The following is a 25,158-nucleotide window of genomic DNA, read 5'->3' on the forward strand; positions in this document are numbered from 1 at the left end:
AACACAAACACCTGTCAGCAAAAGTACATTCGTGGTAAATGGGGGAGAAAGTCACCGCACTGAAGCAGACGAGACTAAAGAAGACGCGAGTGAAATTGTCGGCTCTGAAGCGAGCACGCTCCGCTGAACATAATATACCAGGAAAACTGGGCGGGGGGGATGGAGCAGGAGTTACCCGGGGAAAGCACAGAGGTCAGATCCTCAATGACGTCTCCAAATGTTTCAGGGGAAGGAAACGGGAAGGGGGGCAAGGCAAAATACTGTCTTATGAGAATAGTGACAACAAGGGATTTGAAGGGAAAATGAAATGAATACCTTTTGGTAATGAAATATCTAAAAGGCAGCAGCCGTATGCCCCTGCATCTGCTGCCTAAAGCCTTAAAGAGAAATATGCCCTTGAATTAGATGGTTTTTAAAGTCTGTGTGTGTGTGTGTGTGTGTGTGCCTGCCTGTATGCATTCGCTGTACGTGTGTTGTCAGTGTTTGTGTGTACGTTCACGCCGTAGCCATTTCTGCATAATCCAAGAATAAATTGAGATCATCCAAGGACTGGTGTTGTTGGAAGTCTTCAGAGGCAGAAAGCAAATTAAAAGTCTCTGAAAGCAGCCGGCACGCACATATATTCCTCAGCGACAAAAAAAAAGTATTCCTCTGCTCCCCCTTGTTGTCATGCGGTAAGATGGCCGACTTCACTTAGATTAACTCCTCTAAGTAGTTACGACAACCCCTTCCACTCTTTCTGTCCGTCTTTGTCCGTGTCCCCTCCTGATTTTCTTACTCATTTCCAAGGACAATTGGCTAATAACTCCCTCTCGCTCACACACACACGCACGCACGCCCAGACACACTCGCGCGCTCACCTACTGCTCCCATGCATTAGGGAAGGAGGACAAGGAGGAGGGGAAAGCGGGAGATATTGAATTGTTTACACTTTTTAATAGAAAACATTGATCAAAGGAATACGACTGGCCTTGGGGCCAAAGCGCTGATAATTGTTAGTGATTCAGATTAGATTACTCGATGTCTTGTCTTGATTAGCGCGCGTTTGTGTGTGCGTGCGTGCGTGATTGTGTCCGTCTTATCAGCTGGAGAGGCCCGAGCCCCTTCCCATCAAACTCTCCATCCGTTTAAGTAGGTGCTTTGTGGTTTAGCATGCATAAGGTATAATTTAATTCAATTAAAGCCGACTTCATTCTTCCAGGAAAATGGCTAATGTGGGGGTGGAGGGGAGGAGGGAGAGAGTGGGGGATGGGGGGTGCATACATAGCTGATCAGTGTGAGACAGAGTTATTTTGAGTAAACACATGACTGATTTTTTATGCAACAGTACTCCTTTCTTTGTCCGACATCCTCCCTAATTCAAAGGGGACGGATTCAGACGGTGTAACCGAAGAAAGTTCTGCTGTCTGCATGGCCAATCACAGAGAGCACAAGGAGAACGGGAAGATTTCAAGAACAAGAATAAAGGAGGTCAAAGGAAATGAAGCAGTTTTTAAATTGTTGGTAAAATCTCAATTGCATCAGATCCTCTCTCTCCCACATATTAATACTCAGTCACAATGTCTACATGCACTTTAAAACCTCAATTATACTGCAATTAATACCATAAATGTTTCTTTCAAGCGTCAGAGTAACAGACCTATTGTGCAATTGTAAATGTAAAGGCCGTAATTGCTTCATACTATTACGCAACCACAAATATTCTTCAGACCTGAGTAAGTGACGCATCTCGCCGCCGCGTTCTTTTCATTGTAACTCGCTTGACCGTATCATTTTACTCCTACTAGTAATTCTTGATAAATGTGACTGAGTTCACTTCTCACAGGAACAGTTGAACCTGCCGTGACTGCCATCAACATGCAGTTTTGTGTGTGTGTGTGTGTGTGTGTGTCTTGACCTATGCGTTCCCTCCTGCCATCCCTAATTGTAGCCCACGGTGCCTGGCTCTTTGATCTAAGGTCACAGGTTCAGTTTTCTCCCCGTCCCTCTCCTCTCTGCCTCTCCAATGTGCTCTCTGTCACTTTCTGTCCCTGATTGTTGAACTGTCCCTGTCTTTTCACTGTTATTTTTTTATTTTTGACCAGAGTCTGTCTTCTCTTCCGTCCCATCCTTTCCATTTTTCTGTTTCCTCCTTTCTTTTCCTCTGCTTTTGCCCTCTTGTGTCCAGTCTTTGATCAACCCGCACAGCAACTAATTGAGCCTGCCTCCTCCTCCTCTTCCTCATTCTCCTCCTAGGTGGCCTTCACATCCTATCACTAGTCACAGTCCAGATGCCTTGTAATGTTGTAATGTCATTACCCCCTGCCCACATTGCAGCCAAATGGGTAATTAATGAGCATAAAAATGTTGCGGTGTCAGACACATACACTCACACACACACACACAAGTGGCGTGACGAAGAGATTCATCAAAGGAAAGTTGTTAAAACACAGACAATCTTTTTTGTTTCAGTTCTTTGCTTCCTTTTTTAGTCTTTTCTTCCATTCCACTGTTATTTATTCCACCATAATTTAAATGGAGGTGTGTGTGTGTGTGTGTGTGTGTGTGTGTGTGTGTGTGTGTGTGTGTGTGTGTGTGTGTGTGTGTGTGTGTGTGTGTGTGTGTGTGTGTGTGTGTGTGTGTGTGTGTGTGTGTGTGTGTGTGTGTGTGTGTGTGTGTGTGTGTGTTGGCTGCAGGTTTTCTCATCCATTAGCAGATGAGAACAGTAATTTCACACCGGCCTGGCCAGGCTAATTATCAGAATTCACACTAGGTTTGGAAGAAGTGTGTGTGTCTCTGTGTGCATATAGGCACTCACACACAGAGACACGCTTTTGTGTGCGTGTGCTGGTGTGTGTGAGTGTGTGCGTTTCATCAGCCACAACTATAAAGCAAAAATATGCGTTAACTGTGTGCAAAAGTATGGCACCTGTGCACTTCTGCCTTCTTTGTGTGTGTGTGTGTGTGTGTGTGTGTGTGTGTGTGTGTGTGTCTGTGTGAGAGTGTTGAGTGTGTGAGTGCGGTGGGGGGGCAGAGAGAGGGGTTGTGGTATGCATTTTAGAGTGCTCGCAAATGCCTTGGTATGTTCCAGGTAACAGTTCTCTTGCTCACTGACTCGTTGTGATTCCTATAATTGGGCCCCGTTTGATTTTTGCCGACCAGCACTCCCCTCACCTCCTCCTCCTTCCCCTCCTCCTCCTCCTCCTCGGCTCCCTCCCTCTTTTCCCAGGAGTGGAGGGGACTTCTAGGTCTCTGCTGTTGTGACCTGTGGGTGTTGTCAGCTACTTTGCTCCTGAATTGACTTCATTTATGTCCTGAATTTCTCCTCCGCTTGCATTTTTCTTTCATCTATACAGGCCTTGGTCAAAACAAAGGCCGCTCTGGCTGAATGTCGACATTCCTAAAGGCTCGAAATAAACGTTACAGCGAGTGACGCTGACCATATGTGATTTAACTAAGTGATTCGGAAAATAAACTTTGTCATGTCAGAGACACCGGCGACTGCTTGGATGGCTATTGGCCCTAATTGCCCTAATTGGAAAGGTGCTAGGGACACTCTGGCCGCCAACTGATCACAATGAAAAGGAATTTGTAGTATGTTCACCGCTGACAATTCACAACAAACTGCACGTATAGAGTTAGATCCCGCACTCATACGTGTGGTATTTAAAAGGATGATTGTTTGATCGTAAGCACATCAATCCTGTAATTGTATTAACATTCTGCAACTCCAGAATGCAAATTGAGTTCAATTAACAGCCTAAGAATGAAGGAATAGTATATTGAAAATGCAAATGTCACCCTCTGCACTGTCCCTTTATGTCCACATTCTGTCCTTTACCCCCCCTCCTCCCCCTCCTCCTTTCTCCTTTTCAACTTTCCCCCCCAGCGGCAATAGTTTTTCTCCAGGGCTCATTTTAATGTGGTCGCCGTCCCTTTCTTCTCCCTGCCGTCCCTTTTTCATCTTCCCACCCCTCCCTCCTCCAGCTCTCACTTCTTTTTTGAAGAATCAGCCCCTAATCGAACTAAATAGTTTGGTGGCCGGGTTTCTTTGGAGTGTGTCTGTGTGTGTGTGGTATGTGTCGTGGGTGAATTGGCTGAAGTGGAGATCAAAGGCAGTCCCTAAAGTGTGTGTGTGTGTGTGTGTGTGTGTGTGTGTGTGTGAGCGAGCTAAAGAAAGACAGCTCTCTCAATTACATCACAAGAGCTGATCAAGTCATCACAGAGGGAAGCTGCAATCCTCGCACAACACTAGCACACACTGACCCAAAACCAACAGACACACACATTTACTGTAATCGTTAAATGCTAAAAAAAATCCTCCCTCCCTATCCTTCTCCTGCCCCCTCTCTTCTTCTTCCTCCTCCTCATTTTTATTCCCTCTTTCAAGCTATCGCATACCCGGTGTTCACTTTTTTTTACTTTTGAGTGATTTCACTGTACAAGAGTTATTCACCTCCACTCTGCTGCCCAGCTCTCTTTCCGTGGGTCTTAAGCCAGTCGCTATGAATAAAATATGACGGATGAAGTCCTCAGACGGGAGAATATTTAAATTACAGTAATCCCACCGTTTAATTAAGTGCCTGATGCAGTTTGTTTTAGATTAAGCAAGAAAGTGGAATTACTCTTGAGCGTGTGCGTAACAGATTCGACGTCTGTTTGTCGTCGTTTGTCTGTACGTGTCGTTTTATAGGCGCGTCTTCATTTCCCCTCAGTTACATCAGGTTTCGATCATGGTCCATCTCAAATGTCACCGCAGTGGTTAACTTTCCAAAGCTCAAATGCGTCAGAGAAACAACAGCATCTATGAGCTTTGTTGTAGTGTAGTGTCGCCAGTGCCGCGCTGAAAATTCCCCAACCAGTCATGGAATTTGAGCGGCGTATTCCTGAGATGAATGTCAGATTGATTCCATACACTCATAACATCAGTTTGAGTCGTTTCAGCGAGAAACCGACCCGATTAGAACAGACCCAGGAATGAGTAAGGTTAGATTTGGTTCATTAGACCAGCGGTTACCGAGGGTTACCAAAGTTTCTGGAGCACACACTATCACAAAGTTGAGCTCAGATTTTCCCTGTTATTCTTTCTCTCTCTTTCTCTTACTAGCAATTATCCTGTCTATCTAAAGGGCAAAACCTTCCCATCTTTCCTGCCTGGCAGTGTGCGTGCGTGCGTGCGTGTGTGTGTGTGTGTGTGTCCACCTCTGTCTTCCTTCCTCTGTGTTTTGTCTGAATGCTCCACTCTACCTGTTCTACCTGTCCAACTGTCTCTGGGGCAACTCTGCTGTACAAGTGCCCTTTGTTAGGCATGCACACACACGCACACACACGCGCGCACGCGCACACACACACACACACACACACACACACACACACTCAGGTAATGTTCATGTCTAACTGTTAATTCAGCTGTGAAACCACAGTTAAACAGATCTTCAAAAGTTAAACACACACATTTGTTTACTTAGAAAATATCAACTTGATTGACAAGCGAGCACACACACATGCCATTGTCCTGTGAAATTTACAGCATTTAAATATTTGTGTTATTCCTGCCAAGACAAACACATCACGGCCGTCAGTGCAGGGCAATTAAAGGGTATACATAGTCAAGCACAACTTACGACAAACACATACATACAGTCTGAATAATAATACTACTACTAATAATAATAATAATAACACAATTAGTGTTAAGATAAATCAACTTGATCCTACTACCAATAGGAACATGTACACTTCACCCTGGAAAACACACACACACACACACACACACACACACACATGTGCCTAGGCTAAATACACACTGACACACAGGTGCATGTCCTGCACTTCTACGCTGACACTCTCAAATTCATATTTATGGACACCTAACACACAGAGACCCCTATCATGGGCACGCACCCGTCGAATCATAATTAGGCCGTGTCCTGCTTCTTTGATAGCCATGTACAGTGCCTCTTCTTTAATTCTTTATCAAATGCATTGATCGCTGTGTGCCTCACATGCTCATTGATCCGCGCAGTCTGTCTGGAGCCAGCCGATAAGCTCGCTCGCTCGCTCTCCCTCCCTCCCGCCCTCTCTCTCTTTCTCTCTCTCCCCTTCTCTCTCTCTCAAAATTTGAGCAACAGGGGATTTTTAGAAATGATAAATTCTTGATTTTGTGCTTTTTAACAAATCTTTTTTTATATAAATCAATACAATAAAAATGTATTGTTTTTAATTATATTCCATTGGTACTCAAATGAAACCTGAGACATTTTAAAGTTTCTGTCTTGTTTTCTTTTAATTTTCAACAAAAATATCACATTTAGAAAGCGAAGAGGAAGATGGGGTGATGTTCCTAAAGAATCAATTGAAAGCTGCAGATTGTGCTGCTAGTCAGCTTGAATCCCTCCACTCAATCATTTCCTTTAATATATGAGCATGTGACCACAATATGTTTGCATGTGTTCTTAACTTAAGTGAAGAAGCCACAGTTTATACATTGACTGTGAATATTATCTTCATCACACCACAGTTTCAGGTGCATATGATCCCACAGCTGTGACTGGTTGGTCTGGTGCGTGTTTGTGTGTCTGTGTGTTAGCCGCCCTGGACAAGATAGAGACCTAAAGCACCTCTTGACTGTGAATAAGCCTGTCATGACAAATGTCTGGAACTGCATGACTGGCTGCCAGGCTGGCTGGCTACCTGGAAGGTTGGCATAGCCTTTTAGATAATGATTGTGTGTGTGCTTGTGAGTGTGTGTGTGTGAGACATCAGTCTGTGCCCACGCCAGTTCTCTGTGCATGACCAATGGTGCGTACCCTCCCTGCCTCTTTTTTTCTTTGCCCAGAAAAGAGCAACCAAGGCGACGACCTGCTCCCGTTGCCCAAAAAAAGAGCCTCCAGAGCGGAGAGGGGCCCTCACCCCAACACTAAGCCCATAGAGGAGACCTCTGTCTCTGCCCTGCACTCAACCATTTAGCCTTTCTTCCCCTAGAGGTTCCCAGCGGGCAAAGGAAGACACAGTTCACAATTGTTGTTCGTCGGCCTGTGTCTCCATTTTTGATCCCGTCCTGTCCAACGACCACCGACCGATGCCTTTTCTGCCGCCCTTGTGATGTTTCTGTGTCTCACTTTGGCTCTCGTCGTGCAACTTTGTAGTCGGATTGGCGTTTGTGTTATGTTGAACATTTCCTGGTTCCGCCTACTAAGATATCAGTCGCCAGTTTTCAGTATGGAAGCAGCCAGCGTGACCTTCGCTTTGTCAACAGTGTATTGTTGTCCTCTAGGTGGCACCACTCTGTCAACTCTGTCCCTTAGAGTGAAAAGAGTCTGGTTTCATGTGGCCTCAGTAGAATCTGGGAGATGCACCTTCCTGCTGTGCTGAAGCCACACACAGCTATGTCCAGAGATGTGATCATACATCATGTCCCATATGTCCTCCTCTTCTCTCCTCTCCTGTCCTCTCCTCTCCTTCCAAACACAGTCTCCTACATTTTCTAATCAGTGGCTATAGCTGACTGAGCTAGGCACTAGTCAGATGCATTTTTCCATAGCGCTAATCCTAGCCTCTGGATAGGCAAAGGCAATTTCCCATTTCCTGTCTCCAAAATGGCCGACAACAATAATGCATTTGGATGTTTTAGAGTGCGATGTGGCCCGAGCGCTATGTATACACACACGCACACACACACACACCAGGCACACACACACACAGGCACACTTAAACTGGTAGTTGTATCCATATCTGTAAAGGCCAGATTGGATATCAGAACCAGTCTCCAGCCGGAAGGCCATCGGTGACATTACTGTTTATCATATTACATTTATGAGGGCAGGGAGAAGCCTGCCTAGAAAACATGGTGAGACAGACAGACGGAAGGAAATACTGAGGGAAAGAAGGGAAGAGCAAAATCCTCCCAGAAAAACAACATGCAGGAAAGAAAGAGAATCGGCAAGAATGTGATTTAAGAACACCAAGAGTGTTATGTTGATTGATGCCCCTAATAGTTTGTCCACCCAATTTACATGCAAGGCAGGGAGAGAATGACATCATTTGCTTTTTAACTGCTTTGTTGTGTTGTAGATTGTTGAGACGTGTGTGATGGTGAGTTCTACTCTCTTCTCTCTCCCTTCCTCACTTTTTATCTCCCTCTTTATCAGTCTCTCTCTCTCTAAGGTGTGTTTCTCCCTCTGGGCATCCCCTTGGGCACACACACACACACACACACGCGCACACACACACACACAGACTCTCACAGTGCATTAGGGTTGCTGTCATTTACAATACAGCCCCATTGTCCCGGCCTAACAATGGCTACAAACAAACAATTGACATGGAAATGGAGAGATGTAGCTCATTAGCGGGCGCTGCTTGTTTTGTTAATGGATAAATGGGTGGTTTCAATAGGCCAGCCCTAAAACCCCTGCCTCAATATGGAGAAGCCTGATTAACAGGAAACCACAGGGAGGGAGAACAGTGATGGTGAAATGCAGCTCCGCTCTCCCCTGGGTGGGGGGGGGGTGTGTGTGTGTGTGTGTGTGTGTGTGTGTGTGTGTTTAGAGGGGGGTGTAAGGTAGAGTTTGAAAAGTGCGTAGGTGTTTGTCTGTAGTTTGATGCTTTGGTTAAGTTTGTGTGTGTGTGTGTGTGTGTGTGTGTGTGTGTGTGGATGCAAAGTAGAATATTGCGTCATTTCTGTCAAACTTGAGGCTGAAAATCTTCCACACTGGATTCAGAGCAGAATTCTACCACCTTTCTTTGTCATAGATTTGATAACAACAGTGCGTTAAACTTTGTCTGCCTCAACTCGTACTCTTAGAAATGTTTAACTAAATCATTACTCAACAGCCTGAATACTTAAATACCAGTTGCTGCCTCCTTTGCTCTCTCTCTTGGGAGAGGTGTGGCATTAAATGCATTTGTTGTTATTTTATGTAAAGCTCTGTGACATTCATATCAAGAGAGCCAGATAGATAAACATACGTGTTTGGACATTTCTCTCTCATAAAATGTATGTATTTGTGTGTGTGTGTGTGTGTGTGTGTGTGTGTGTTTGTATGCATCAAGTATATTTGTTTTGGTGGCTGAGGGTTCATCACAAGTTAAGTGTCTATCAGTTGACATCTTGAGGTTTTTCCTTTTGCACTGTGTGTGTGTGTGTGTGTGTGTGCGCGCGCGCTCGTGTGTGTGTGGTTGGCTGTGTTATCGGCACGATCAGATTGGATGGGCCTGAAAATGGCATTTCTGCCATTAGTCTGATGGCGCCTGCTCAATACTGTATCTGTCTAGAGCCAAGATGATGTGTCTGTGTGTGTGTTTCATAACAAAACACTCTGCAAGCTGTATTGTAGTAAATGTGTTGGTGTAAGAAGGGGGAGAGCCTCTGCACCATCTATAAGTGTATTCATATTATTATCATAAATATAGTAATGCTGTGTCATCATTCAGACACTGTGTGTGGTGATTGTAAACAAATCTTCCCTAATATGCTGAAATTAATCAGATTTTATTCCTCCTTTTTTCTGGATGTCATCTCAGACTGTTGGGCACTTGTTTTAGTACGTGATTGTTCTCCTGCTACGGTTGCTAAACAACTCTCAGCAGAATGAAAGTCGGTGCCTGTTTTACTTCTCAAACATTTCTGGTGAATGTGGAGCTCAGTTAAAGTGACTGAGTGGCCGAATGCATCAAGCCTTTCTCTGTTTAAGATCTCGTGTGTATGAATGCATTTATCAGCTAGTATTTGTAGATGTGTGTGTGTAAGAATGTGCAAGATACTGTTTTTACATATTCTGTGTGTGTGTGTGTGTTTGTGTGTTTAGGAGCGTGATGCCGAGCGGCGGAGACAGCTGAGGGAACGAGCCAGGCAGCTGATAGCTGAAGCTCGATCTGGAGTCAAGATGTCTGACATGAACCTGCTGGACATCTCCAGCACTGCCAAGGGCAACAAGGCTAGCCCTGCTGGAGGTCAGCACGCACACACACACACACACACACACACACAAAACTTAGCCCCATAAACATGCTCTCTGAGTTTCTGAGTTTGATGTAAATGTTTTATGGTGAACACACACACACACACACACACACACACACACTTGTCAATTCTTGCCTCTCAAGACATCCGTATGTTATGATCTATACAGTCCTATTATAATCTCTAAAGGGGTTCTGTCTAATCCGCAGACACAAACAAAATGTAATTGAAAGGCGGCTGCGGGTCTCAAAAGCACCACCCTGATATTTAGAACAGCAATTTACCCTGGGACTCCTTCTTCGTCTTCTTCTCCCAGTAATTGTTAATCAACACAACACTTTGTGCAGCTGAATTATAGTCAAAATAAGCAAACACACTAATAAAGGCTAGCAGGGGTTGCATGCACCACCGTGTGCATTTCCCACTGCTTTCCATTTCCTTGGAATTGGGGTTATTATGATAATGACCATTATTAGGCCCGGCTAGTTATTTGTCTCAGAGCTCCTCCACATTATACCTCTGCTTTGGCCGGACTGTTCTAGTAGATTGAGCATAGTGCGGGAAAGTAAAAGGTCAGAGTGTTGCAGACCGGTGGATGCCTTGAAACCGGGGACAAAGGAATGGAGACGGGCCGCAAGCACAAGTCAAGAAAAAGTCGTCCTGAAGCAAAAGAGCAAAAAGAAAGAGAAGAAGCAACGTATTAGGTTAGAGAGTGACGAGGGAAGAATGGTGAGACAGAGGACGGGCGGTGCTTGATTTATGTGCGCTTTCAGCTTTGAATTGGACTAATTGTTGATCTCATTAAAAATGGAGTTGGGAGGAAAAGAGGGAACGTGGGGGAGGAGGTGAGGAGAGAGGGGTATGCTGTGGGCTGTGATACACAAGGCCTACCGAGCAGAACGGCTAATCCTAGCCCCCCCCATTTCTCTGTCTCTCTCTCTCTCTCTGTCTCTCTCTCTCTCTCATAATTTTGTGTCTCTCCATCTCTCGCCTCAACACCGTTCATAGTCCGTTAATTCAGCTTGAGCTGCCCCCTCCAAGTGTCTGCCTGCGAACTTTTCCAAACTCCATCACCATGGCCTCCCATTAATTAGGCCTCAGCCAGCTATGCAGGAATGGCACTTGCTAGCACGCTCCGCAGCGCAGCCTGCAAATTAAGACAAAGAGGGAGGGGTGGGGTGGAGGGGGAACACGGGAAATGCTCTTATTTTGATTTTCTCTCCTTCCCCCTGCCACCACGTTGTAAATAGCAGTGGAGGGATCTTGTGAAGTCAAACTCTGTTTACTGATTGTTTTGTACTAATCCGTAGTGGGTTATCCATGCAGCTAGAGCTGTTCAGGTCTCCACTTGGGTTTCTGCTATTGTTTTTTTCCCCCTTTGTTCTTAATGTGGAGACATTCTCTTTTCCATTGAGCCCCTCAAGAGAGTTGGTAGAATCTACTTTCATGTTTTTTGCTTTTTGTTTGCCCAAACTCTTATTTGGAAGGAGACAGACATGCAAGAGATCTTTCAACAAGGGACAAGAAATGTAATGCTCAGTTTCAGACTGTGTGAAGAACATTTGTGCACACACACCCATGCACTACAGAGACACACACACATGCATGGAGGCATCAGCCCAAGTCCTCTCGTCACTCAAGTGGAGTCTGTTGCCTTTTCATAGCATTTAGTTTGAGGGCTCGTCTATAATGTTTAGAGCTGCACTTTAATATTCAACAGTACCACAACACATGAATCCAGTTTAAAGCTACAATCCCCAGAAGTGTGGAGGTTTGGTCCATTTAACATTTGCTCTTAGCCCCGACTGCTGTTGTGTTAACACATAATCAAGCCTTGTGTCTGTGCACTTTTACTTTCTCTCCAGCTTGTCCCCTCACATCATGAAAGCTCACCCTTTAAGTTATTTTGCCGTCTTCTCACTCATTCCTTCTCTGACTCAGCACCCGCAGATGTTTTGGATGGAATGAAAGGTGATCTTGAGGATGGTGTTGATGATGAAAGTGTTGAGGATGAGGAAGAGGAAAGGACTGATGAAGAGCATGAGGATGATGAGGATGATGATGATGATGATGCTGCTGCTGTTGCTGCTGCTGCCACATCTGCGTCTGCCCTACATACTAACCCACTGCCACTGGAGGCCTCTCTGCCAGCCACCTGCAGCACCCAGGGGCCCCTGGAGCTTACTAACCGAGGCTCAGATCTAACCTTTCTGGGTAAACTCACTGGCTAATGTTGTGTGGTGCTGCATGCTTGACCGTCTTGCTTGCTGTAATTCTAACGCATCTACCTCCCATGAGTTTCCTTCACGAACTCTGTGGTCACTCCCTCCCTCCCTTACTCACACTCTGCCATTGGCTCAGTCTCATTCTGGACCCCACACCCTCATCGAATCGAATCACTTTCCATTTTTGTAGCAGGTTTCTGGGACAACTACATTTTAAGCTATTTATTGAACACTAAGACAATCTAAGCCCAGAACACTTTGGATTCTCTAACCTGTCCAAGCTAAATATAAATAAAATACTACCCTACTCAGAATAATGTTCTTGTTGTCAGCAACGTTTGCCCGACTAGAGGCAATGATCGTCTCAGATCAGTTGTGTATGTATCTGTACTGTATACTGCATGTATGTGCTCAGATAGGGCTGACCCCTGTGTTTGTGTTTGCTCAGACAGAGTCGATCGTGTGTGTGTGCGGGTGTATTCACGAGTGCTCACAGCCCAAACTATTCCCCCCCCAGCTGCCATTTTAGTTATTATCTAATTTCTCTTTTATTAGTGCTTTAGCTCGGCGTAGAATAGTTGGGTAAACCCTGAACAAATGAAGAGCTGTGCTTCATAAGTGAAGCTCTGCCATACACTCACACACAGCCGCTCTCTCTCTCTGCTATAGTTAACTCCATTTTCATGAACTAACCACCAATCACTTAACCCTCTGACCCCTGCATGCTTTTATCTTTCCACACTCATTTTCTCTTTTTTCTTCCTTTCTAGAAACATCTTTAGGAAAGAATGAACCCTGACGCCCAAAAGTAAACCTTCAGAAGCAAACTAATGACTTTGTTTTGCTTTTAATTCATTTGACTTGTTTCCTAATTTAGATAGCTTAGAATACAGCTAAAGAAACATAAAAAGACAAAACGCTTTGAAGTACAGTACATTATTTGTTTCCCTTTGCTTTTTAGTAGGTCCTGTTCTTTCTTAAAGTGTTTAATGTTGTCTTGAAAGAAACAGATGATTGCATAGAGGCAAAGTCACAGATAACACCTTACGTTTCCTGAAGCCAAATTCGAGCACCAAGTGTCTCCTGCTTTCATCGTTTTCCCTCTAACACAGGTCAACTAACAAACACCTCCACCCTGTGTTCACTGCATGTGTGTGTATACTGTATTTGGCATCTGTTTGCATGCATCTTTGCATGCGCGCGTGTGTGTGTTTGTCACAGGGGGAGGTGACACATGAAACGGTTTCCCTCCGGTTCTTTCATCTTCTTCAGTGCACCAGCGAGACCTGGCAGGGTAGCTGCGGTTACCAACCTCTGTAAAGTAAAAGTGTACACAGCTACTGGAAGGTACAGACACACCGAGGGAGCGTTGAGTGAGGGAAAGAAGGTGCGGTGGAACAAAATCAGTAAGGAGATGAAGGTGAAGTTTGAGAGGTGGAGTGAGGAGAGGGAGACCGGTTTGGCAAGGATGGATGAGGATGAATATGAAGGATGTGCTCAGAGGCGGGGAGGATTTAATGAGAAGGCTAAAACAGAGACACATTTGAGATATTAATTACAATTAATGAGATGATTAGAGAGAAGTAGACCCTGCAAAACAGATAGAAGGTCTGTAAGGAGAGCAGCAGACAAAATATAGGGAAGAGAAAAAAACAAAGGGAATCAGAAAGTGTTGGAAATTGAGACTGCACGAGAAAAATACAGCAGAATTTGTACAACTGTGTAACCATGGCCAGAGTCCGAAAGAAATTGTATGGTTGTGTGTGTGTGTGTGTGTGTGTGTAGGACTCGTGTGTGTCTGCAGAATGGGATGTCTTCCAATCCAGAGAGCGTTGGAGAGAACAAACACAAAAATTGGATACATGCTCACTTTACCCGTGTCTCTCTCGCCTTCTCTCTCCATCTCACCCTGTGGTTACCGTGGTGATAGTCCCATCCGTGGCTACCGAGGGCCTCAGCAGCACTCGGCAGTACAAACGGGACTTAAGGCTGCCTAGTTTGTCCAGATCTCTATCTCTGGCACACATTATATATACTCTACAGTATATCCTACCATTCGTGTGTGTGTGTGTGTGTGTGTGTGTGTGTGTGTGAGTGTGAGTGAGTGAGTGAGTGTCATCCTTATCAGTTGTAATGGCCAGGTGGAAATGTAAGATGAGGCATGAATGCAGACTAAGTTCATATGTCTGCGTTTGTGCGTAAGCTTTCACCGTTTTCATCCCCTCTTTCTCTCTCTCTCTGTCTCTCTCTCTTCCCTCTCCTCCTCCACTCGTTTCTCCGTGCATGTCTTCCCTCTCCAGGTGCGAACAGCAGGCACGTGGACCTGAAGCTGAAAAAGCTGTCCGAGCTCCGGCCAGGAGGAGGACCGACCTCCCCTTCGTCCCCTTCCTCCACCTCCTCGTCCTCCTCGCCGACGGCCTCCTCCACCTCCCCACAGAGCCCCGGCGAAGGACTGGAGGTAACGACACGTCCGCCTCAAAACACACGGCTTTGTTTTTGTCCTTTTCTCTCCCTCTCTCTTGCCCTTTCATCTCTCTGCCTCTCGGAGCTATCAAAGGTTCAGTCCAATCAATCAAGTCCACTGACCCGGTTGTCGAGCTCCCGGCAGAGAGCAAACGTCCGTTAGTTGGACCATTTCATGTGTCTCCTGTCCATATTGGAGTCATAATGCTCTTCATAATACGTAGCAGTCGGTTGCGGCTGACTGTGACCTTTTGCGATAATTGTTGTGTGAGTGGGGGGTGTGGGTGTTGCCGGGTGTGTGTCTTCTGATGTATATATTGAGTCAACCAGGCAATCGGCAGTCTTTACATCTGTTTAATTGATTTCTAATGTTGAGTGGAATAAGGTGGGTGAGTGTGTGTGTGTGTGTGTGTGTGTGTGTGTGCGCGCGCGTCAGTACGAGCTTAAACCCTCTGTGCTTATGGCAACACAGGGTGTCTTTGATCATCGATTCACATAAACACCCTCTTGTGTTCAAAGCTTGAAAGGCTTAGTCCTTTATGGCCAAAGGAGTGTATACGTGCGTCCCTATGTGACCTCACTTTAATATGTAAACCCACGCAAAGGTGCATCACAGGCGCCGTATAGTCGAGGCTTTCATCCTGAGCACCTTCCTCATGAACGCTCACACTCCGTGACAGGTGAGCTCTGCCTATGACAACAGAACTTTGACATGCCAACGTTTTATATTTAGAAAGGTGATGAAATCCTGAGCTCTCCTTGACTGGGATGTAATAGTGTCACCGGCGCCTCTGCTTGGTTTTCTTTTTTAGAATCAAATCAGGTTATTGGTTGCCTGGGGTGTAACAGTGTTGTCTGTCCACTGAGCCTCCACAGTAGCTATTGATCATGAATGCTTTAGCTGCAAATTAAAGGTGCAAATAATGACTGCACTGCCTCAAGGTAGAGCCTTTTCTCCGTTTTCTAGTTGGTTGCCACACAACTATAAAACTTCACCAACTTCAGGTGAGGAAATGAAGTGAGTGTGTGTGTACATCCTGGGACTTAACTTATTCTGCTTTATGAAAAAGAGAATAAACTGTGTTGTCCCAAGAGGCCTGGGCATCGCATAAGTCCTCCAACACCCTTCGGAAGTATCACGTGCAAACACACGCTCGTACGCAGGCACGCACACACACACAACCTCTCATTAGCGATTGTGTCTATGCGCAGACTCAGTGGCGCACGATAAGGGCTTGCAATGCTCAGCAGACTGCAATATTAGTCACGCAGCCCCCTGCATGCACATCCAAACCCACTGAATCGCCACTGCCACAGCTTACCACCGCGCTGATAGCAGAGATAAGAGATAAAAGAGGGAGAGCTGGAGCTGGAGAAAAAGGAGGAAGACGGGAGAAAAGGGAGGGGACACCCAAATATCTGCTTGTCCCAGAGTGTAAATGGGAGACAGGGGGGTTAGCCTAGTAGGCCTGCATGTGTGTGTGAGAGAGAGAAAGGGAGAGAGAGAGAGAGAGAGATTTCTTGTTTGTATGGTCAGATTTCTTGATCCTCAGGGACGGTTAAATCAGGATTATAAATTGTGTTTGTGTTGGGATTCTCTCTCAGAGGGACCCCCCCCCCCCCTCCCCGTCTCCTCTGGGAGTGATAACAACACATATAGTGTTTGTTTGTTTTCCAGACTTTGTTAGGCCACTGGATGTTTCTTTGGACGTTATTATCTTTGTAATATTGCTTCATATGTTTTTGTTTTGCGAGTGGTTTCATTCCAGTGAGCGAGTCGGTTTCAGGACAGTTTTAAGAAGTACGTCATAATTGGGCCGACAGGCTCCGTGTCCTAATCAGTCACTCTGGGGATTTTTGGTCTTTTGCTAAATCAACTGTTCCTTGTAGATATGGCAAGGGCCTGTCTTTTTATTTATCAGTCACCACACTTAAAAAATTACAATCCCTCTCATGAAGTTATGACAAGGGAGGAAACAGTAATCCAATAAATCCTTTGACATCCAATTATCTGCAATTTTTTTCACTTTTTCTCGCCGCAAAACAAACAAAATCAGATCTTCTATTCATTTGTCTCTGTTATACCGTCAGTACTTGATGTGCGGGCTGAAGTAGGAATCACAGTCCAACAAAACAATGCACCTTTATTGTCCAACAGTGTGTTTTAAGTAGTAAAGCTGATGATCATAATGGAATTCATCCCAAAGGCAATTTGGTCTCTTCGTCAATTTCGCTCGCTTACTACATTTTAAACAATTTGACACAAACTACAATTTTAATTGGCTGGTAGGACTCGCACACATTTGAACAAACTAATTGACAGGCATTGTTTTTGAAGCTCAATAATCTGAAGCTAAACTAACATCACCACCCCCTCCTCCCCACTCCATCTCTATTAGTGCTTCCCTGCTTGAACGTCTCCCTCCTTCTCGAGCAGTGGAACATGTTCGCCCTAATTGTCACCTTTATTACTGTTTCTCCATCTTATTAATGTTGCCCAAACGTCAATCTTCAACCCCAACTCGGTTTCTTTTCCACTCCACTTGGCCTATTTGGAGGCCCGGTAATAAAGCGTTTCTGCCTGCCGTTTTTGATAGCAGGAGAAGCAAGCGTGTAGCTTTTAAACACGTGTTCACTTTGAAAACAATAGCACTTTTTTGCATTTTGCATAATCTGAATATATTTTCTGGCTCGGGGTTTTTGTTGAAACTCGAGCTAATTGCCTCCTTTTTTGTCTCTGCTCCGAGTGAGGGAGAGAATGAGAGCAAAGTGTGTGTGTATGTGACGCGTTAACACAAACACGCAAGCCACGCTGAAGTTAACACATCAACTCCCAGCAAATGTGTCTGGTGGCCTCGTCTGCGTGCGTGCGTGAGCGGGAATTTGTCTTTTTGGTCACGATAATCACAGAGCGGCTGTGAAATTCAGAATCTGCTGCTTAATAAATGCCTGACTGCAGATCTAAAAGGTTGTTAGAGGCTGACAGAATAATAGACGCTATGTGGAGAAGAGGACCAACAAACTAATTGCTTACATTGTTTTTAAAGTCAGTAATTTAAAGCTAAACCAGCAATTTAGTCTGTGTGTGTTACATATTAGCTTTTGCAACTTCACTGCACTTTCCAGTCGAGCATTTTGTAAACTATTTAAAGTTTCATGAGGTCATTAATAAGTGTGTTTTAGTTTTTACATGTGTATTTATTACACATGTACATTATTATTATGAAAGTGGAACGAGCTTCAGTCCCTAAATCCATATAACTTTGTATATATCATGATTGACGTAGACGTTATATTGGAATAATACAGTACATCAAAAGAGCGTTGGTTGTGGACGCTCAGTGTGCTTTTGCTGTGCGTTTCACAGAATAACGCTGAGGAGCTGCGAGCAGAGCGGCTGCGCAGAGCCACGGAGAGGTTGCGCAATCCCGTGGTCTTCAGCAAGGACTCTGCTGTTAGGAAAACACAGCTGAAATCATTCAGCCAGTATGTGGAGAGCAGACCAGGTGGGGAAAATACCTCACACACACACACACACACACACACATTGCTTAAATCTGATTTGCTTAAACAGGCCGCTGTCACAACTTAGTCTGATCTGTTGCTTTGCTGCCCTTCTCTGTCCCTTGTTTATCTGTCCCTCCATCCTTCCAGAAGTGAAGAGACAGAGGTCCATTCCTGATGAGCTGAAGAAGGCCGGGGAGGAGAGGGAGTCGCCCATTGACCCAGACATTCACAGACCGTTTGAAGAAGAGGTTTGTCATTATTTTTACAGTACACATCAGGAAATAGTTTAATGTTTAGGACTCAATGAGAGGTGTGAGGTTGTTTTACTATTTTGTGTTCTGTTAGTCAGCTGCCTGTCTGTCTCTCCCTCTGCCTTGTCTTAGATGAATCTATCAGAGAGCTCTTCTCTCTACTCACTTCTTGCTTTAATTTCCTTCCCTGCCTCCCGCCCCCACACACAGACACACAAACACACACCTTTGCCTGTAATGTCCTCTCTTCACTTCAGAGAGATCTAAGTATTGATCTAACAGGCTGTCGTTTTAATTATTAGATATCAGCAGCTCTGCCATTTACAGGGCCGTGTGCATCTGAGTAAAGATGTGTGTGTGTGTCTACGTGTGTCCTCCCAGTGTATGCACACACTCTTCCCCGTCCGTTTGAACTTGTGCAAACAAAGAGCGTGTCTGTAAGAATGCTATTATTTCAATGAGTGTGGATGTGTGCCACTAGAGATTCTGGGGTGAATCTCTCTTCCCAACAGTCCTTTCCTACCCTCGACCCTGAACCCTGTGCGCGCACACATATACACACACAGAACAAGCACATCCTCCTCCTAGTGCCTGGGCCCCAGGGTTAATGGGTGTTCAACCTTTCCATTATCCCGATCAGCCAAGAATTACCTGCTGAATGATGTTTGCATTAATATAATATATATGGTAATTTCCCTGCTCTTAATTACGGCTGGGCCGAGTGCGGCAAGGGGAGTGGGCTGATCATGTGTAAAATTGATTTGCCAAGGAAAAATATGGTGATAGAGCGAGAGCGCGCAAGGAGGAGGAGGGAGGAGGAGGAGGAGGAGGAGGATGGGGCAGATGAGGTGGGTGGGAACCGGCGCAGGCACGCAGGCACACACACACAGGCGCACAGATCCACGCAAATGCATTGGAAAGAGTACAGGAAAAACTGCTGGCCTGGGTGGAATGAAAAAAAACAACTTTCTCTCTCTCTCTGCTCTGCTCACTAGTTCTCCTTCCCATTAAGGAAAATGAAGTGCATCAGCAGTAAAATGGAGATATTTTTTTTCCGGATGCATCCTCAGTAGGGAATTTGAATAAACATCTTCCCCACTCAGAGGAGGTTCTCTGGAGAATAGCAAGCAGCCAGGAGACAGGTGAAGAGGGGTCAGAAATGAAGTGTGTATTAAGTGCGTATGGTTAGAGAATTGTGTGTGTGTGTGTGCGCGTGTGAAGTATGTGTGGTTATGAAGTGATTGGAGTTTGCCGGATGTGGGGAGAAAGACATCAGAAATTGCAGGGTGTGTGTGTGTGTGTGGTGGGAAACTGTAGGTTGCACTGTAAAAATGTCCACCTTAACAGATCATTTAAACCTGTTCCTCTCCTTTTTCACATATTTCTTAATCAAAATAAAGGCAGATTAGTGAAATATCTCTAACTTACCCATTAGGCTTTCATTTTCTGCACATGTTCTGCTAGAGCATTGGCAAAAGCCCTTTATGCATTATTACGTAAGCAGAGAATGAACCTGTCTGGTGGAGACATCAACCAACTCCCTCCTCGCTTTTCCCAAACAGAGCTGGCATACAACCCGGCAAATCCCCGCTAGCTTTAATTCATCATCAGAACGGGGCGTAGCCGGCCCTTTGTTCGGCCAAATGAAAATACCTGTTGTATAATAATCCAGTGAGCACTTCATAGGTCCAATCTGAAGGCAGCATCAGCCATTACCACAGCCAGGATATGATATCCACTATGAAAACGTTAAGGTGTCAGTTGCACATGAAAGGACAAAGGCCTGTGAGTGATGGCAATTTACTGCCCTGAGTGTGAATGATGATATAATATAATGTGACATATAATCAGACAATATACTACTTATTGCTTTTTATTGTCGGTGTAAGAATGATTTAAAGGTACTCTCTCTTCTTTCATGTCCCTCCTGTCCTTTAATCACCATTTTGTTAATTCCATCTCTGTATTTTGCTGTTCTCCTTCGTTCTCCCTCCATCCCTCTCGCTCTCTCTCTCTGTCTGTTTAAAGACGTTTAAAGCTGTATCTTGCACTCCTTACTTCCCCTTCTCTTTCTTTCAGAGCCATTCTCTCTCTCTCAGCAAGTCTTTCTAAGTTTTGAATTAGGCTGTAGATCAATTTGTTTGATCTCTCTCTCTCTCTCTCCCTCTCCCTCTCCCACCCTCTCTCTCTCTCTCTCCCTCTCTCCCTCTCTCCCTCTGTCTCTCTGGTTGACAGAAAGCGTTCAAAGACACCAGTCAGTATGTGGTTGGGGAGCTGTCTGCACTGGAGAGCGAGCAGAGGCACATAGACGCCCGAGCAGCTCGTGTGGAGAAGAGGCTGCGCTATCTCATGGACACAGGTACCCCAAGCCCAATTACACTGGAAAAACTGTTTTGGCAAATTGAGCGTACGCACATGCACACACATACACACACGCACACACGCACACACGCACACACGCACACACATACTCTGGGAGTTTGTGTGGATATTTGTGTGTGTGTGTGTGTGTGTGTGTGTGTGTGTGTGTGTGTGTGTGAGAAAGAGCATCTTTGAAGCCCCCCCCTCATCCTCCTCTCTCTCCCTCCCTCCCTCTCAGTTGAATGTTGCGCGACGGAGCGCTGGGTGGATATGAAAGGAGGGGATGGAGGGGTGAGGGAGGAGGAGGAGCTGGGAGGGGAGGAAGGGGCAGTGGGGAGGGAACGAGGGCGGGGGGGGGGGAAATGTATCTCGGGGATGGGAGAAGAAGGGAGACCTCTCTGGGCTGGGGTGATAAGGGAGCCCTTCATGGGGGAAACGATAACTGGGTGCGATAGCGGAGCCCCAGCTGAAGACTCCTCTGCAGCCGTTTGCCAGCCGCGGTCCCAGCCAGCCAGCCAGCCAGCCAGTCAGCCAACCAACCAGCTAGTCAGCCAGCCAGCCTCCACACTATTGAACAGTGCGCTCAGCCATGCACAGCTTCACACACACACACACACACACACACACACATACGCAGGAATACTCCCTCCTTCGCCGAGTGCGTATCTGGCCTTCATTGATATGCTGTATAAGGTAGGACGAGGGTGAGTTAAAGGGAGGAGAGAGGGAGAGGCAAAGAAATGTAAAATAACGTGAGGCTACACAACACGAGCACTGACGGCTCACAAATCCACGACGGGCACACACACAAACGCTTACACGCCCGTGCATACGGAGCGCAATCTGTTTTGGCGCACAGAGCCGGATTCGGTCGTTTTTTTTTTTTTTATTTAAGATTTGGCCAGGGGTAAAGCCTTGTTAAGACATGAGACAGTGTGATGAGCCAAAAGAGGGGCCTTGGCTCTGTTAAGTCCCTAACTGAAATTGGAGAATAGCATCCCGTTTGTGATACTAAGAGCCCCCCATTCCTATTTCCTACAAGAATGTTGAAAATAAGAAAAAAAGCGTGGTTCCTGAAGGTGTACGATGTTTGGTGTTTGTAAATGTTCTGAAAGTGAAGGTATTTGCTGTAGTAATTTAGTAGTAGCTCTCAGGCTCTTTCCGATATATCAAAGTGTAAGTTGGTGGATTAAGCTCCAAAAATCCACCCAAAAAAAGCGACACAGGGGAAGATGGAAGAGGCGGTTTCTTTTTTTAGAGAAAGGAAACCAGAGAGGTGGGATTTGCACTCACCTTCCTCATCCCATTTGGGTCTGATATCGTGACTATCTCCCCTCTGTTTGTTGTGTTGGCTTCCCTCCCTTCTGCTTCCCTCCCTGCTGCATCTGTGCCCTCTTCCCCTGTCGGAGCACATGCCATTGTGTCAATCTGAAGGGCTGTTTTTTTCCTCCTCCTTCTTCGCCCACTGATAAAGCAGCCGCTAGCCAGCAAGACGCCAGGTTATTTACTTCCAAACACCCTCAGCCATAAAGATTTCTTTTTATATAAATATATATATATATATATATATATATATATACCTGCTGGTCCTCTCCTGGACAAAATATGATTCACTGGAAAAGGAGAGGGGACAAGAGGAAAGGTGAGGGCAAAATAATAAAAGCTTTATCACCAAGCGAGATTCACCTTGGTTGCTTTTCACCGTCAGCTGGAAATGAAATGAAGATCTGTTTTGGAGAAATCAACACCGGCTACTGGGTGATTCTTTCTTCAATATACCAAATTATCTGGCGTTGCTCAGGATTAAACTGTGATAAACAACAGTAAAAGCTGCAGAATTATCATGTAACTGCATATGTGGGATGGTCATGCAGCCCTCAGTTTTCATTCACGGCCCCACTGTTAAACTATTTACAAGTACCACCTCAGATTGGTAACTTTGTGCCATTGCACTCCAGCTCGAAGTTGAGCAACCTGTTCACATCCTCAAAGTGCATTTCTGTGGCCATATCTCATTTTGCAGCACTTATCCCAGAGTCTCGTCCAATAGGTTATGGATTGTACCTTTGGGCAAAAGTCTGGAGGCATCGGAGCGAGATGCACCACTGACAGTTGGTCACTATAGTAACCTTTATCACCTCGACAACTGAGGTCACCTTTCTATAGGCTGTCATAGATGATAGATATTTTTCCTCTGGACCAAGAATGTCTGATTGAAGCGGTGGCTGATTGGCTGTGAGCAAAACATCTGGTATTGATCCGTCACATCTGACCACTGCCTGTGAACTTTACCAGTAAATGTGGAGCAAAACTACCACCAGCTAGCAGCAATGTGTGTTGTTTTGTGCTGTTATCAGTCTGCTGCAATGAAACGTACGCATTTTGTAGCATTTGTCTCCAGCATTCTCTGAATATTGAATGAATTGGAGTAGGAGGGGAGTTGGAAGTGTCTGAGGAAATGCATACAGAGGTGATTTATTGTAAAAAAAAATGGATTCATTGCCTTAATCTGAGAGTGATCAAAGTTTAAACTTGCCACTCCTGACTTAAGAAGTATAAAGTCATCTGACCACACTTGCCATACCAGCAACTGTGACGCCTCTGAGGAAGACTAGAGCTATAGTCCGAACTGTCAAGATAGTTACATCACAGTCTGTGGGTAGGAAATCACTTCACATGTAAGTTGGGGTTGAGCTCAGAGTGCAGTGATGCTGTGTCAGAGAGCTGCAGGACTTGACCCACTGCTGATTGTTCATTTCTCTGCAGAACGCATGAGAAGGTCCACTCAGCACTGCTGCTGCTCGGCCACGCTGGTTCCTTCCTTCTGTACCGTTCTGTTTTGTCTTCCCCTGTCCTCCTTTCTATAGAGCATTTCTCCTTTTTTACAGTATGTAAGGTGTGTTGTTGTTTAGCTCCATGATGACTTTACCACGAGTCCAAGCGTTTAGCTCTCAGCTTGTCAGATCAAATCTTAACCCTTTTTCTCTTTTTTTGCATATTTTCCAGATCAAAATCCTGTTCTGCTCTTTTCTTGCCTTTTCCATTATTTTCTCTCCATGGACGTCTCTCTCTCTCCTTTTTCCACTCTTTCTTGATTTGCATCACCTTTTATTTGCGCCGTTCCTTTTATCCCTCTTTTATCCCTTAAATCTCTCCTTTGCTCCCCCCCCCCTCCTCTTTTCCCCACACATCTCTCCATCCTCCCCCTTTGCCCCACTCTGCCCTGGTTTGGGCACAATGCAGCTTTCTGCTGCATTTTCTATTACGCGGCGGCCCTCCCCAGATGAATCCAAAGTAATTGGGGTGGTTAATTTATTTACACAGAGGCAGTTCACAGCACATTAAATAATAGAGATAATTGAACAAGAATTGTCAAGTGTCTTCTGATATCAGGCACATTACAGGAGGGAGTGTGCATAAAACTCCATTTCTATGCCCCCATTGTTTATGGTAATTAAGTACACAGATTTATTCCTTGGTTGCCTTCCAAGCTTATGGCAAGCGCCATTGTTGTCTTCTATTAATATGTAATCAGTAAATAGTTTAATTTTCTAATCTGTGGTTAGAGAATTCACTTTCTAACAACTCTTAATTACTGCTGGGCTCTAATGAGTCTCACCATGCGGACGCAGCCAGCCAATCAGGGGCCGGGCGCCTGTCGGGGGGGAATTCGAATTCCTGCGGCGCTCCCCCTCGACTAATGAACTTGTTATTCATTGCACCACTGGGAGCACTGTCCTTCATACGTGCAACATTAGGAGAACGTTCACCCCATCACAAGGCCAAATGTTTACAGATAAGAGTTTATTGATTATATGAGAAGAATATTAGTGCATTAGACATTTTGAAGATGGAGCGCTGAAACATCTGTTATCTAATAATGTTTGTGTTAATATGGATCAGTGTTGGTAAATAATGATACAGATAGATTTACTAGTATACGATGAGGTCATTGTAGCCTTTGTGCGTCTTACAGTAAACCTATGGGCTTAAACCTGCAGATTCCAAAAGGCTAATGACAGCATAATAAAAGATAATACCGTTGACAGGTGGTGTGTATCTCCACAAATGGTGTAATGCCATTGAGCAGGGCATTGTTGTTTTTCTAAAGATATTGTACCAGAAATAAATATATCATACACGCACTCATTGAAATTCCAGGTGTGAAGGAGCTCTCCAACGTGTTCTGTAGCCTTCACAGAAAATCCCTTGACGCCTCTTTGAATATCTCTGAACCACCCCCTACCTGGCCCCTGCACCTATTTACGCACTCCTTCCATTTCAAATAGCTATATAACCTGCAACAATGGACGCAATTATCCAAATAATGGTACTTAGCTGCACCACAAAGCTGCCCCTCACCTACCGCGCGTTTGATAAGAGATAAACAAGCAGAGAGAGAGAGGGA

At 45.2% G+C, this 25,158-nt stretch overlaps 1 protein-coding gene across 2 annotated transcripts in view; it reads left to right on the plus strand.

Annotated features, from left to right (window-relative positions):
• Nucleotides 1-25,158, plus strand: part of ehbp1 (EH domain binding protein 1) — a 103,682-nt gene that overhangs the window by 55,985 nt on the left and 22,539 nt on the right. The window contains exons 16-21 of one of the 2 annotated variants that reach the window (XM_076160278.1): nucleotides 9,789-9,933; nucleotides 11,894-12,157; nucleotides 14,469-14,626; nucleotides 17,999-18,137; nucleotides 18,286-18,386; nucleotides 20,625-20,748. In XM_076160278.1, coding sequence (XP_076016393.1) covers nucleotides 9,789-9,933; nucleotides 11,894-12,157; nucleotides 14,469-14,626; nucleotides 17,999-18,137; nucleotides 18,286-18,386; nucleotides 20,625-20,748 — 931 coding nt within the window. The remainder of the gene's footprint in view (nucleotides 1-9,788; nucleotides 9,934-11,893; nucleotides 12,158-14,468; nucleotides 14,627-17,998; nucleotides 18,138-18,285; nucleotides 18,387-20,624; nucleotides 20,749-25,158) is intronic. The other variant, XM_076160277.1, reaches the window with a different exon arrangement.

This window comes from Genypterus blacodes, unplaced genomic scaffold (genome assembly GCF_046128005.1).
Source record: "Genypterus blacodes isolate CSIRO-AG114 ecotype Tasmania unplaced genomic scaffold, CSIRO-AGI_Gbla_v1 ptg000105l_1, whole genome shotgun sequence".
In the NCBI taxonomy this organism is placed as follows: domain Eukaryota; kingdom Metazoa; phylum Chordata; class Actinopteri; order Ophidiiformes; family Ophidiidae; genus Genypterus; species Genypterus blacodes.